We start from the raw sequence: 13,903 nt of genomic DNA, 5'->3' as shown, positions 1-13,903 counted from the left end.
TATTGCTGTACATTTATCAGCTCTGTACAGCAGCACTGAATGCACACAAACCCCATCCATTTCAATATGATGAGGCAGGAAACACTTTCTTCCCATGCACGAGTAGGCAGCTGTCTTCTCCTTTACCAAACTGTGTTTTGGATTCAAGACTTGCTGAGAAAAGGGACACTGTTCACATGGGCTCTGACTTGTAAATGATTTCTGCACTTGAGAGATGGGCAGTGTTTGCATCCCAGACTGGGGACATTGGAGAAGGCATCAGGCAGGCCGTGAGGCAGATGCAGTTTCCTGGGCTGCAATGCTGGCTGCAATGCTGCAGTCAAGTAGCAGAGCCACAGCAGTCAGCATGCAATAGCTGCTTGCACACAGGAGAACATACTGGTAAACAGAAACCACAGCCAGCCCCAGCTTACTGTCTAGGCCATTAGTTCTATGCTTTTTGTGTAGAGATTATTGATTTTAGACTACAGTGTCAAGAGACAGCAGTGGTCTGTACAAGTGACCTCATAAATCATAAACCATGTGCAATTACACAGGCAGCACTAAACTACTACAGTAGTTCAAACAGTGTTTGTTAGTTGTTGTTATTACCTCTCCCAAGAGCTTAGTGCTATTGCTGTCTGTAGGCTGTGATTTACAGTAGTGTAATCACCTGAAAATACTGGGTTTGTTAAGCTTCTCAGGTAATACAAAAACCAGCCAAGCAATACTTACAGATACCAAATGGACATAAAATGTTTTTCTTGCCTGAAGATGTATTATTTTATTATGTTCCACCCATCCACTCGCCAACAGACAAAATGGTCTTTCATTGGGGAACACTTATATAAAAAGAGAATTATGAAGGAATTTCTTGACTTGTAATATTAGTGGTATGACCACCATAGTGTGACTGAGTGTTCAGTAACAATACAGATACCACTTGACTCTTATTTAAATGAGCACTAAGTCAGGGTCTTCCTCCTGAAACATGACATCAAGTCTGTGAAACTCTCCTTTCTTGAAGTGATTCAGGAAGAAAAACTATGTGCTATTTGAGAATGTAAGCCACACACATTGTTAGAGATTATGAGACCTTAAAATCCATTGGTTAGTTTTCTAGTAATAAATTACTGTTGCATGAATTTATTAAAGATTACTTAGCCCTTCAGGAAAATGATTGCAATTACTTTTCAAGCTTTTTCTCTGAACAGGGTGGACTTGGAAAAACCTTTTTAAGCTTACACTGGTTAATTTTCAGTTTGATATTTTGTATTAGTAAAAAGCCCTCCCCTTTGCTTACTTTCATTTTCCTTTGTAGAGGAGATTAAGGCACATCTTGAGTGTGACTGCTCCTCCTGTCCTCCATGGAAGCCCATATATAGCAATTCCATAGGGATCTAGAACACTATGATGGGAGAAAGCCAAGAAATACAGGACAGTGAAATGGAGGGGCTCCAAAATGAGCTGGCCCAAGGCCTCTCTCAATTGAATTTTGCAGCTTTCTAGGATGTGAGGCCAAGGTCATTCTTACTTCAGATGCAGCAGAGGGAAGTGCTGGGGCAGGAAGTTTCCATGGGCACACACCTGCTGTTTGAAACAGCAGTGAATAATCAAGGGAAGAGCTGTGGAGCTCCAGCACCCTGTTTTCCCTTCCTCTGAAGAGCCCGGAGGCAGCAGCTGTGGCTGTGATTGCTTCATTCCTGTCACAGCTCCCAGCAGATCCCTTCCCTTGGGAGCAGCTGGCTCTGCAGTCCCTGGCCCCACTGGCCCAGCCCCTGCCCCAGCTCAGCACCGGGGCCACACCAGGCAGTTCAGCTACGGTGGTTCTGCTGCCCTGGGGCAACAGCTGCCTGCTTTGTCTTGGCCTTGGGGCAAGCACATCCACTCAAAGCTACTGCAGTCCTGAACAAAAGCAGAAAACCCCACAGCAGGCTGGAGACAACTCCCATCTCCAGTGCTTACTGGGCCAGTGGTGTGTGCTGGGCAGGAAGCTGCACAGGAAAACAGGAGCTTGGCTCTGGGATAGGGTAAATGAGGCATGGAAAACGTGTCTTCCACCTGCCAAAAAGACTGAGGCTAAAGCTCTGCCAGTTGGACTGCACCTTGAGAGGTGCTGGACAAGCTCACCTCTCATTAATGGCAGTGGGATTTCTGTGGGCACCTAGCAACTGGTGTGCTGCAGGCCCTTACAGGGGGATGACAGGGAACATCACCATGCAGATGTGTGTGAGGCTGAACCATCCAGGGTCTGTGTGAAGTAATGCACTCAGGTGATACTTCCCACTCAGTAATGGTTGTACTCTAACAGATTGCTCCTCACCCTGACTGCTGGCTTTTGCTTCAGTGATATGGCAGTGCTATTAGCCAAAACACATTCTCCCCAAGTCTCAAATGGTATTCATTGCTGTTTCTCTTTTAAAAGCTTCCCTTTTGTCCTCTTCTCAATTTTAATTCAACTCATGTATGATTATCTAGATAATATCCTGTAAGTACTTTTACACATAAATGTATTTCTCCCATTTTTACTTCTTCTAAAACTGTCAATAAAACACTTTAAAACTGCTCTGTGGCACAGATAAGCTTTTCACTCGTACATATTTTCTCTTAAATAAAGCAAGGGAGGTACTGCTCAGTTCTCTCATAGAAGGCACTGATGAGAGCAGCATTCAAAAGGAACCCAGCAGGACTGAATGCCATTACACATGTTGGCCACGAGATCTGTTGTGTCCTCAGTTTCCTGCTAAATGAAACCTGGTTTGATTGTCCCACATAGTAAGCTGTTGTTGATTGATGTAATGCTGAATGGTGCTGGTGGCTGACTCATCACTCTTGGCTTGAGCATTGCACAACCTAACGAGTAAAAGGGAGGTACTACTGACTAGGAACAAAAAGCCAACAAGGGAAGAAATCTGGGAGGGAAGAAAAGGGAATCTCATAGCCATCATATGGACACAGAGCACTGAGAGAAGAGTCACTAAGTTTTTTGCCAAATGTAAGACGTATTTGATTTTCTGATGCTGATTCATTCAGCGAGACACAGATTTTGAAAACAGAATGTATAAACACTGCATGGGAGAAATTAGCTGAGAAGCAACATCTGAATATAGAGTACAGGAGTGCAAGGAACACTTCTGACAGTGGAGGAGCCTGGGCTCCTACACAGTCATTCCCAAAGAATGTTAAAAATATTTGTGGGAGAGAACAAGCTTGTGAAATCGATTTTCTGAGCTGCTGTCTGCTTATTTAAAACAAAAATGATCTTACAGCAGTTCTATGTGTTTCCTTTTCATATCAGTGTTAAGCTTATCATATGAACACATGTTCGGTATGTAATGTAAGTTTAAAATATGCATTATAAAACTCAATGCAAAGAGAATGTGGCTTGGATGCTTGTTGGCATGCAGAGAGATATCCTGTCTTATTCTTTTTTGTACTGCAATGCACTTGTAGCATTATAGATATCTAGGCTTTGAAGGATCTATTGTAAGCATGTCAAAGACTTCTAGAATTTGGTTTTGGCAATATTAGATCACAAAAACTGAGGAATGAGTCCCACAAGCTTTCATTAAACAATGAAAGTTATTGGTTTTCCTGTTTTGGAGTTGAAATTAATACACTCTCCATATTTATTCTTTCAATCAGAAAAAAAAAATAACTATTATCATGTCTATAGAAAAATGCATTCAAGACACAGCTTAGACACTGAAAGGTCACCACTGTGTGCTGCTTGTGCAGGCAAAGAGAAGAGTGTGCCTTGCACATGATGTCCATGGTGGAGTTTGCTGAGTCAGGAGTGCTGTGTCCTGACCAGCACCTCACCTCCCCAGGGACCTGGGGAGTCCAGCACTAACTATGGCACCGGTGTTCCACTGGGCAGTTTTGCACATGGGAAAAGAGCATTCCCACAGCAAGTGGGAACTTGTGTAGCAGCCAGTTCTAGTGCCCCCACTCCAGGACTGTTGATGGAGTGTGGGAGTGAAGGCTGTGTAACTGGGGGCTGGGAATAGCTGAGACTGAAGGCTGGGACAAAGACTCAGAAGTGGGAAGACAGTACTTGTCATAAGAAAGAGGACAGAAAGAAAGAATGGGCAGAAAACCCTCTGCCCCTTTGCCCCCAGACTTAGTTTCAGGAGGTCATGGTCATTCTTATGCTGGTGTGTTGGCATGTACCTGTCAGCCATCCCCCCAGCAAGAGTCCAAACTTTCTTTTAGTCTCCTTCTTCTAAAGTATGACAATGTTCTTTTGCTCTCAAGTATTCTTTTGGTGTCTCATGGTGCTAAGTTCAGTGTTCTAATGTAGAACACTGTTGAAGGCCCTCTGGGTGTTGGAATGCCAATGGAGACTGGAACTCCTGCTTCTTACCTTTTTTTTTTAAACACTGGGAAATTAGTACTTTCTTCATACTGATTAATATAAATACTGTAATCACTAGGAAAGGTAGAAGAATATTTAGGCTGTGAAATGAAGCATTCAAAAACTGCAAAGTGTCATGATTAAGAGTTACACAGTGATTTGACTGAATCCTGTTACACATGTTCACAGATGAACATGTAACAAGCAATGTATTTTACAAGCAAGTTTGAGTCCAACTTTATTTATGTTGGCAGTTAATTAAATACAAACATTTGTGTCTTCATTTCCACAGTGCCACAGAACCCTGAAAAGTCATCACAACAGCAGCACTTGCTGGGTATTTCAGCTTCATTTTACAGATGGGACAACTTTATAGCCAAGTGGCAAACACATCTGGTAAGGCAGGTTTAGACATTTGGATATCTTGTTACCTTTTCCTTAAATCAAATGACAGTTTCTTCTGTGCCAAGGTAGTACATAAAATATACAGGGTGGAGATGAAATCCTGTCTTTACAGAAATTAATATAAATTATAGTACATGAGACATTTTAGTACAGATACATATCCTTATGGTCTAAGCTATTCTGTTCACCAAACTAAATTGCTAACAAATTGGCAAACTAACAAATATCAGCATTTGTGCAAATTAAGTCCATATGTTCTTCAAATGCCTGTATCATCAACTACTTCCAGATGTAAAAATCCATGGGTAGTTTTAAAGAATCTCAGTCCTACGGTCAGTTTCCACCAAATGAGCACTGTTCACAAGCAATATACAAGAATATTTAGTCTGTTCAGGAAACAATACTTGTTGCTTTCCTTAGAGCCAGGTATCCTGTAACCACATCTGAAGGGAGCATCCGAATATAGGCAAATTCTTCGATAGTACTAAATCTCAGCTTGCTCTGTGGGTCTGTGTAATTTGCCTGAAAAATAAACAATGGTGGAGATATGATTCAAATAAAATTTCTAATCATAATAGCAAAATAAGTATCTTAATTACAATACCACAAAGCAGTGAGTTTCTCTTCCTAACAACAGCACTGCTGTTCTACCATGTGGCCACAAGTCTGTGTTTTTTTCTTTCTTCTCATGTGAGGACTTATGAGAAGTTAACAGACCCCCTATAAAATCAGATTAGAAATGCATTAAACATAACAGAGGGCTGAAGTAAGCTTCCTATAAAACACAGTGCAAAAAAAATTCCTCAACTCTCTAAACTCACCCTAGCAACTCTGTGCCTTGTGCAGTCTCTCTCAAGGCAGCTCTCCAAAGAGTCAGGCTGTTGCCAATAAATTACCCACAAAGAGGCTGAATTATGGGTGCTCTGATAGCTTTGGACTGCCTTTCTCTTGCTGCATACAACTTAGCTTTTAATTTACTTTAAAGTGGTTGTTAAAGCTAGGGAGTCTCAGCTTATGGTTCTGTGACTGAACTGATAAGAGATTTGAACCCAGCACTGTGGTTTGCTCCAGATGCCTGCTTTCAGGAGAGCAGCCTGGCCAGCTCACCCTGGGCTACGCTCCTATCCTCTGCTATATTTGGAGCCTGGGTGCCTGGGAGCGGTGCCAGTTTCCTTCTATCCCCTCCCCTTCCTTGTTGCTACAGAAACCTGGAGCTTGGCTGAGCTCAGGGTAGGCCAGGAGGCTGCACTGGGGGAAGGCAGGCATCAGGGCATTGCCTCTGCACACTCAGCCTCCAGGACAATCCCTGCCCCTTCAGCATTGAATTACCAAGTTCCTGCCAAGGCTCTAAAAGTGTCTTCTGTGCCTTTCTTTAGCACGAGAGGGTGGCAGGCTGCAAGGCAAAGGCAGTTGAGATCCCTCGAGGCATTGATACTAAAAACAGGAAAGGCCAGGAAGAGCTGGAGTAGTCCCCCATGCCATACAGTTATAGTGCAGAGCTCTCCACATTTTTATGTTGAAAAGCACCTGTTGACCATGGTAACAATCCAGCCAATCATTTGGTTTGATATGACTTGGAAAATTTAGTGTTATTTGTAGCTTTGTTTTCTTTACAAAGAAATGCTGCCAGGTTAATTAAATGTAGTCAGCTAACAGTTCAAGCCATCAATTAAGTTTCAAACAAATGGCAAAGTTAGAACATTAGGAGGTATAAATTTATACAGCAGTTATAAATTTACTTTTATTTCACTCTTTACACCTGGCCTCATGTAAGAAAAAGCTAAGCAATTAGACTGCTTTTCAAGTGTGCATAATTCTGTAATAGAGTAACCAAGCAATATCTGCAATTTGTATTGTGCACTGATCTAGGTTAAAAATATTATGGCAGCTCTTGACTGTTCTGGTATTATGTATTGGGCTGTACTGTTTGCAGACACTCATGTATCATAACCAGCCATTCATGCCATGGCTTCAGCTTGAAAACAAACTTTACCAATACTCCAGCAATAATTAGAGATTAGAATATTAAATTAAGATGAATTTGCAAAGAAAAAACTCTGTCATGTTTAAAAACTAAATCAAAGGCCATGGAGACATGCTCTTAAAATACAATAAACTAGGTATCTCAATCTGTTTCTATAGTAACAGGTCTGATCCATTTTCAGAAAAGGAAGAGAAATGGTAACATTTGAAGGTTTGGGTTTCTTATTTGTTGTTTTTTTTTAATCTGCTTTACAATAAATTACTCTGGTTTGAATGTTAAAATATCTAAATATTCATTTTGCAAGTTGGAAATAATAGGTTTATTTTGCAGTGTCAATACAGTATATAATAGCTTTAGAATTCTAGGCTGCCTTACAAATATAAATTGGCTGCTCTGCTGAGACCATTGGTAAATTTAATTCTATTTGTGCTACACACAGAAAGAGAAGGGGATCAGTAGAATTTAATTGTGGCATCTAATATGAGAGCAAGTATGCTGATTGAGAATGTTTTAATATACTTCTCTTTTTGTACCTAGTAGACAATTTAATTCTTCCCTAAATGGGTAATGCTAAGGAATACTTTTCCCCCCCACAAGGGGAATCTAGCATTCCCACAGAAAATATATTCTTACACAAATGCTTTTATATTTTACACAGAAAATACAGGGGCATTTTTATAATACTACATTTCTACAATATTCTATTGTCCCACATATGCTCCTACTAGGACATGATCTTGAAAGCATATTTAGTGCTTCTTATGAAACATTTCTAGCCTAGCAATTTAAAGGGCACACTGTCTCAGCTATTTTAATAACAAAGGGGTTTTTTAAATGTGGCAATTTTATCATAGTCTGGAGAAACCTTGCAGGCCAGGTAAAATAGGAAACTCGACTCACAATCAATTAGAGGACAGAAAATTAAGGGGGAAAAAGTGGAAAGAGAAGAAAAGAAAACAAAAGCAGCCCTGAATGGATTTGTATAGAGAGTATCTGTACTAAGCTAGAATAGTTACAGTACTTAAAACACTGATGGAAAAAAGGTGCTGGTAAAGAGAAGCTGAGGAACTGAGAGAATTTCCTAAGGTTTAACTGACCTTTAACTGGTAGGGATGTGGTCTCCACTCCCATCTATACCCTGCACCATCAGCTCACTATAGGTGCAATGACTGATTAGTTTTGAAGTACATCAAAGGTTAGTGCTGGAAAGCATTATCTGGTTCCTTGGAGATGGGGCAGGAGTCTGCCTGGCTGGAGGGAATTACCTTCCCTGGGTTTGTGAGCATTCTCTTCCATTTTCTGTCTGCCAGTTCATCTGTGAGGGAGATGTTGCTTTTCCACTGCCTCTTGAACACCAAGGGCTACCAGCCTTTATCTGAGCAACCCACTCCCTTTCCAAACCACATGCAGAGGCACAGGCTGAACACATGCCACCTCATAGGTGCCTCATCTAAATGTGTTACTTAAAAAATAAAGTCTAAGAAAATATATGCTACCAAATCAAGATCAAATGCTTGGATGTGCAGGATTACAGTTGGAGCTAAAGCTAATTTTTGATGCCTTACACTATGTATTCACTATAAGGCAGCCCTTAGTTAAGTGCTCACCCATTTTCTGTCCTAATGAGGACTTTTTGCCTAATTCAGTGCACAGAATGCAAGGTGGTATGCTAACCTGCATAACAAATATGTACCTTTAAGGACATCTCCAGGAGGTGATATTATGTCTGTGAATGTGTGCTAGTGTCCTATGAGTGAGAAGCAGTTTAAACTTAAAGGGAAGCAGTTAAACTTAAAGGGAAGTGACACAGAAATTCTGTGCAAGGCTCTTTGATATTACAAAGTTTTCATGAGTGTATCTATTTAGTGTAGCATTTTTTTCCAAAATACAAGCATTTTTTTCCAAAATACAACATTCCCATTAATTTCAATTGTAAGAAATGAACAGACTTCTGCAAAATAAATCACTGGCATTTTAAGGTGAAAAGTGAAAAGATATGCTGTTACTAATACCTGTTTTGTTGTAAGTAAAATTATTCATGTAACACAGGAACAGTTTCAACAGGAGATAGAAAATTTTTGTTGGGCAGAATTCAATGACTTTACTCCTGTTTTGTGTCAACAGCAACTTCGGGGAATTCAGGCACCAAATTGTAACTACCAAGACTTTCTGGAGCATGTGCAAACTGTATCTAAGTCAATTGTGGTTTGTTGTTTTTTTTTTCCCTTCTCTTTCTTTAACAGAAACATGTAAAAGAGCCTATCTGTGACACACAGGCTATACACCTGCCAAACTCCAACTTCCAGCTCTGAAGCATAGGGGTATCCGAAATTCTAAACACTTTATTCCAAGTGTGTTTCAGGCTGATTAGTTTGAGGCAAAGTTTGAGAGCAATGATAACAAGGCTGGGGTTTTTTTTAACCTGGTGGAAAAGAGAAAAAACAATAAAATTTTGCCTAATCACATTACTGAAAATTGCTGAGCCATCTTTTTAAAACTTCCTCTACAAGATACAATGAAATAAATCCACATCAGGTAAACAGCATGGATAGTTTCAGTCAGTGTGGGTACACCTTGGCAAAGTCAACAGTAATGGAGACTGTGGACTACCAGCTTTCCCTGCAGCTATCTTAAGAATTAGAAATCATGGGCACCAATGTAGATTCTACAGGTGAGAAAGAGGTGTCATAGGAGTTACTTGACAGGACAAGGTATTTAGTCTGTCCTGACATCTATTACCAAACTAAGGATTTTGTGATGTAGTGACAAGTATTTGGGGTTTGGTCACAAATCACTGGGTAATTATTAAGCCCAATTCTGAATAGGAACTTCAGCATATACATCTTTTACAAAACAAGGCACCAGCACTATTTCATTGCGGAAGGTGAGATATCATTTTTGAGGGGAAAAAAATACTTACCGGAAGTCCTGAGATGTCTGAGTATTTCTTAGCAGGTTTAAAAGAAGGAGGAGCATCAATATTAAAATCTAGAGAGAAACAAAGGCATAAACTCAGTATCTCACATATATATATATTCTATAACATAAACCTACTGTCTGAGGTCTCTATTAACTAGCAAAGAAATATGAAGCAGAACCACCTCTAAAACATTTACCCTGCTAGTATGTAAATCACAGTCTGATCCTGCTCATCTGTTAATAGAGTTCAGCAAGCAGAACTGCCCTCCCCAGAAGGAAAATGCCAGACATTTGAAATGTGTCCATTTCTTCCAAGCCTTAATGAATTCCCTTGCAGTCAGTCACATGCAAAGAATAACCATTATCAAATGCATACTGTATGTTAAGACCGTGAAACGTTGCTCAAGATTGCAGCTCTGAAATACTATAATCCAGAAAAGCAAAGTAATCTTTTAAATCAGTTAAATCTTTGAGCATGTACCACTTTAAGCCCAGTCAATGACCTAGAAAATTGTCTGAATGTTTAAACTGAGGGTTGGAAATTGCTGTTCTTTGGTGCCCTTTAGATAGCAATTATCATTCATAAACATTTTAAAGATACAGTTGGTATGCTTAAGTAGTTAAATCCTCAATTTTGGATGTTTACAAAAATACCTTGTACCTGAATGATTTCTGTCCTCTTTCCCGATCCCCCTTGCAATTCATTCAGATGCTATGCTCAATTCAAACACTCCATCCATATCAAATTTCTAACCCATTATCTCATAATTCAAAAGACCCTAATGCCACAGACAACTGGTTTTAAATAGGAAACTGAATTTCTTTTCCCTCCTTCCTATAGAAAATACTGCAAATTTCTGGTTGCAAACAGAGCACAGTAGAAATAGCAACATCAGCAGATTGTCAGTTACAATGCCCAGGAACGCACAGTAGTCTGCATTTTTCTGTAACAGTTGCGTCTAAAACACTTCAGAAAACGGCAAGCTATTTTTGGATAAAGCACCAAGTCTGACAAAAAGTGAATGCATATTCTCAGTTTTGAAATGTCTCTACTTGCCCAAATAAAATCTGAGGATTGCATTCTGCTGGTAGCTACATTCAATAGTATCCTGCTTTACAAGCAGACTTGAAGAGTATCTAGATTAAGACCACTGCTGTAACTCTGTGGATGTAACCAGCTAGGACTGCTAATCAGCACTGCTAATAGTGGAGTTTCAGCTGTGATGCACTAAAGAGAGGATGTAGAATTTAAATCTCCCAAGAATCTAGGATAAGGAGCTAGATAGGAAGCTTGGGCTGAGGTCTAAGCTACTGCAGGTATGTGGTTTAGCAGAAACTATTTGAAAAGTACTCAAATATAGCTAATCAAGTAGCAGCCACCCACCAAAAGACCTCTGGACTGTACAGAGGAAGAGGTGCCCAACCAGTGAAAAGGTGACAAAAATCTCTTGGGAATAAGAGTTTCTGACTTGGTTTGGATAAATATTTTTTCCTTATTAAACTCTCCCCTCAGATGTATTTGAACTTTGCCGTGATACTCCAAATTATTTGCTTCCCCCCACTTTCCACTTAGGGCTGATGAGTGCAATTGGAGAAATCTTAAATGTACCACTGGACCCTGTCCAAGCAGGATACTGCATGCACTGATGAAATAATTTAGGTTAGTTTTAAAGAAAGTTATTTGTGTGGATTCTATTATTTATAAATACATGCAAAGCGTCTAAGCAGCTTACAGCTAGGATCATTTAGTTGCCATGGCAATGCCCTTTCAGAAGCAAGAATTTGTTTTAGGTTCTTCCATGTTCTGTTCTTCTTGCCAGCTGCTGCTCCACCAATGCCGGAGTGCTAGAATTAAAAATATGGTGTTTAGAGAAAAAAATAAATAAAGAATACTCTTTCAGAGCATGACACTTCTATTTCATAGTCTTTCTGATATGTCTCATCTTGTTGTGAACCATTTGTTATTCTCACTTATTTCATCAGCAGACTACTATAGTGTACACTCTAATCTTGGTTGCAAGCAAAAACAAAGCTTTTTGGACTGTGTCAAAGCTTCTATGTTTCCCATTAACTGAAGGAAATTAAAATCTGTTTTTTACATGGAAATAGAAAATCAATGTGGTTTGGCTTAGCCTGAGATTACAGGATTCTGTATGTACTTCCTATCGTATTAGAAGTTATTACTATGAAGTTGTTTCTAAAATTGTGATTATACAGCTAAATTTTCTCTCTCCTTTTTATGGCATATTACAGGTGCAGCTCTTTTACAAATTATCCATGACTGCAGAAAACACAACTGATCTTGCAAAATGTAATGAATACTGAGAAACTTTCTGGAAATTTTATTTTTCTTTCAAAGGCTAGAAGACAGAATAATAGAAAAAGAATAATAAACAAAATGTTGGCTGCCAAGACAATTTTGCATTTTGAAAGGAGCACTAATGGAAGGCTTACCACAGGTACTATAATGGCAGCTGCAGTTATCAAATGCGATTGCTACAGAGTAATTTATTTATGTCCCTCCAGAGACAGAAGCTGCACAACATACTGTACTACTTCTAAATGATCAAAGGACACAGATTTACAGCTCAACTTCAGAAAAAGAAAATGTTCTTACAACTGAGAAGTTGCTATTTCTGTTAATAATTACTACTTGCCCCATGAGTCTCATTGAAACTCAGCGAAGTTCCGTAAACACACTTTTGCTTTGAATTTTTATAAATTAACCACTTAAATTGATGAGGATGACAGGAGGAAGAACTCAATGAGAAAGCTTTTTTTTTTTTTTGTAGACATAAGATATATTCAGAAAAGAAGCTCACAAGCTGATGATATACTGAGTTTTGGTGATAGATATCTGATTTAAAAGACAGAAGCAAATATTTGCTCTTAGGGTAACACCTTAGTCATCTAAAGATCATTGCCTAATAGAGACTGCTACAGCATGAGATGAAACTACATGTACTTCCACACCACTGATTCAAATTCAATGCATGAATTTTCCCCCAAATCACTGCAAAATGATTTTTTTGTTCAGTACTCTCAAAACCAACCTATTTTTATATGAACTTATGCCACATAAAAATGGGGCTGAGCATCACCTCACACACCTACAATGAAAAGGCAACAACTGCCAAGCACATATGAACCAAATAAAGTTCAGAGAAAGCTGGAGCTAGGACAGGTGGAGCTACTGCTTTACAGCAGCTATTGCTCTACACAAGTGTCAGAAAGTCTTTTTCCCCTCACCAATTGCCAATGGATGTAAATTCCAATCAGAAAGTTAAGGAAAAAGTAATTTCTCCCTCCTTCTCTTCTCTTAAGTCTGTCCTCTGCAGCGAGCTAATGGTTCAAACTTGGGCATACATATGAGAGAGAGAGACACTGTTTGATTTATTTTCTTCCTTTTAAGGCAAATTAGGCTGGAAAGATGCAAAAATCCATCCAAATTGTTACTGCCAGGTCATACCAATGAAATGCTGATTAACACGCAATGCATTTCTTCTCAAATTAGTTACTGTATTGGAGGGGACAATTTCATGGTTTTTATTATAACTGCCTATTATTTCTGCAGCAGCTGCCAAAGACCCTGTACATTCATCATTATTTCAAGCATGCAGACATTAGTATTGCCTCTTTGGAAATGGTGACATCCCTCTAAGAACTGAAGGATCAGCTCAGGGCTTCACAGATATTTAAATCCTATGTGGAAGCTACATGGGATGCCTCTGGGCACAAAAGGAGCTTTTGCAGTAAGCCCCATTTCTCAAAGATGCTGGTGCTTGCTGGAGGATTAGTGAGCAAAGTATAGGGTCGTTTGAACGCCCCTCTCATGACTGAAGTTGTCTGCAAAGCAGATGTAGAGCAACTCACATGTCAGAGATTAATTTCATAGCCCCTGCCAAACCTGTGCTTAGCGAGCTGTGCGTTGCCCGATTACTCGTTATGTGCTGGGGGATATCGTATCTTGTTCATGCAGAGTGAAATCTGGGATAAAATCCTTCTTTCTAAGTACTGGCTTAGGACCAGAAGTCTGAGAGGTTTGCTTGTCTAGAAAGCATTTGTACAGTGTGCCAATGAGTTGGCCTTGGCACAGCAAGATAAAAAGATATCAAAAACAAACCCAGCATTACTAATTTAATCTCCTTCACCTTCTCTCCTAGTTTAACCTCAGAGTGATATGAGCCTGCATTTCATCAGCTGTCAGTGTTTACATGACTGAATGCTGGCAGGCCAGATTTCTAGGGGGCACAGAGCAT

General features: G+C 39.7%; 1 protein-coding gene across 1 annotated transcript in view; it reads right to left on the bottom strand.

Annotated features, from left to right (window-relative positions):
- Positions 1-4,557: 4,557 nt before the first annotated feature.
- INO80C (INO80 complex subunit C) overlaps positions 4,558-13,903 on the bottom strand; it is a 30,400-nt gene continuing 21,054 nt past the window's right edge. The window contains exons 3-5 of the mRNA XM_064703448.1: positions 11,378-11,489; positions 9,646-9,713; positions 4,558-5,263 (exon numbers count right to left, since the gene is read on the bottom strand). Of these exons, the coding sequence (XP_064559518.1) occupies positions 5,132-5,263; positions 9,646-9,713; positions 11,378-11,489 (312 nt within the window). The 3' untranslated portion in view covers positions 4,558-5,131. The remainder of the gene's footprint in view (positions 5,264-9,645; positions 9,714-11,377; positions 11,490-13,903) is intronic.

The sequence above is a fragment of the Zonotrichia leucophrys genome, chromosome 2 (assembly GCF_028769735.1).
Source record: "Zonotrichia leucophrys gambelii isolate GWCS_2022_RI chromosome 2, RI_Zleu_2.0, whole genome shotgun sequence".
Classification (NCBI taxonomy): Eukaryota; Metazoa; Chordata; class Aves; order Passeriformes; family Passerellidae; genus Zonotrichia; species Zonotrichia leucophrys.
This window is presented reverse-complemented; position numbering and strand designations above follow the sequence as displayed.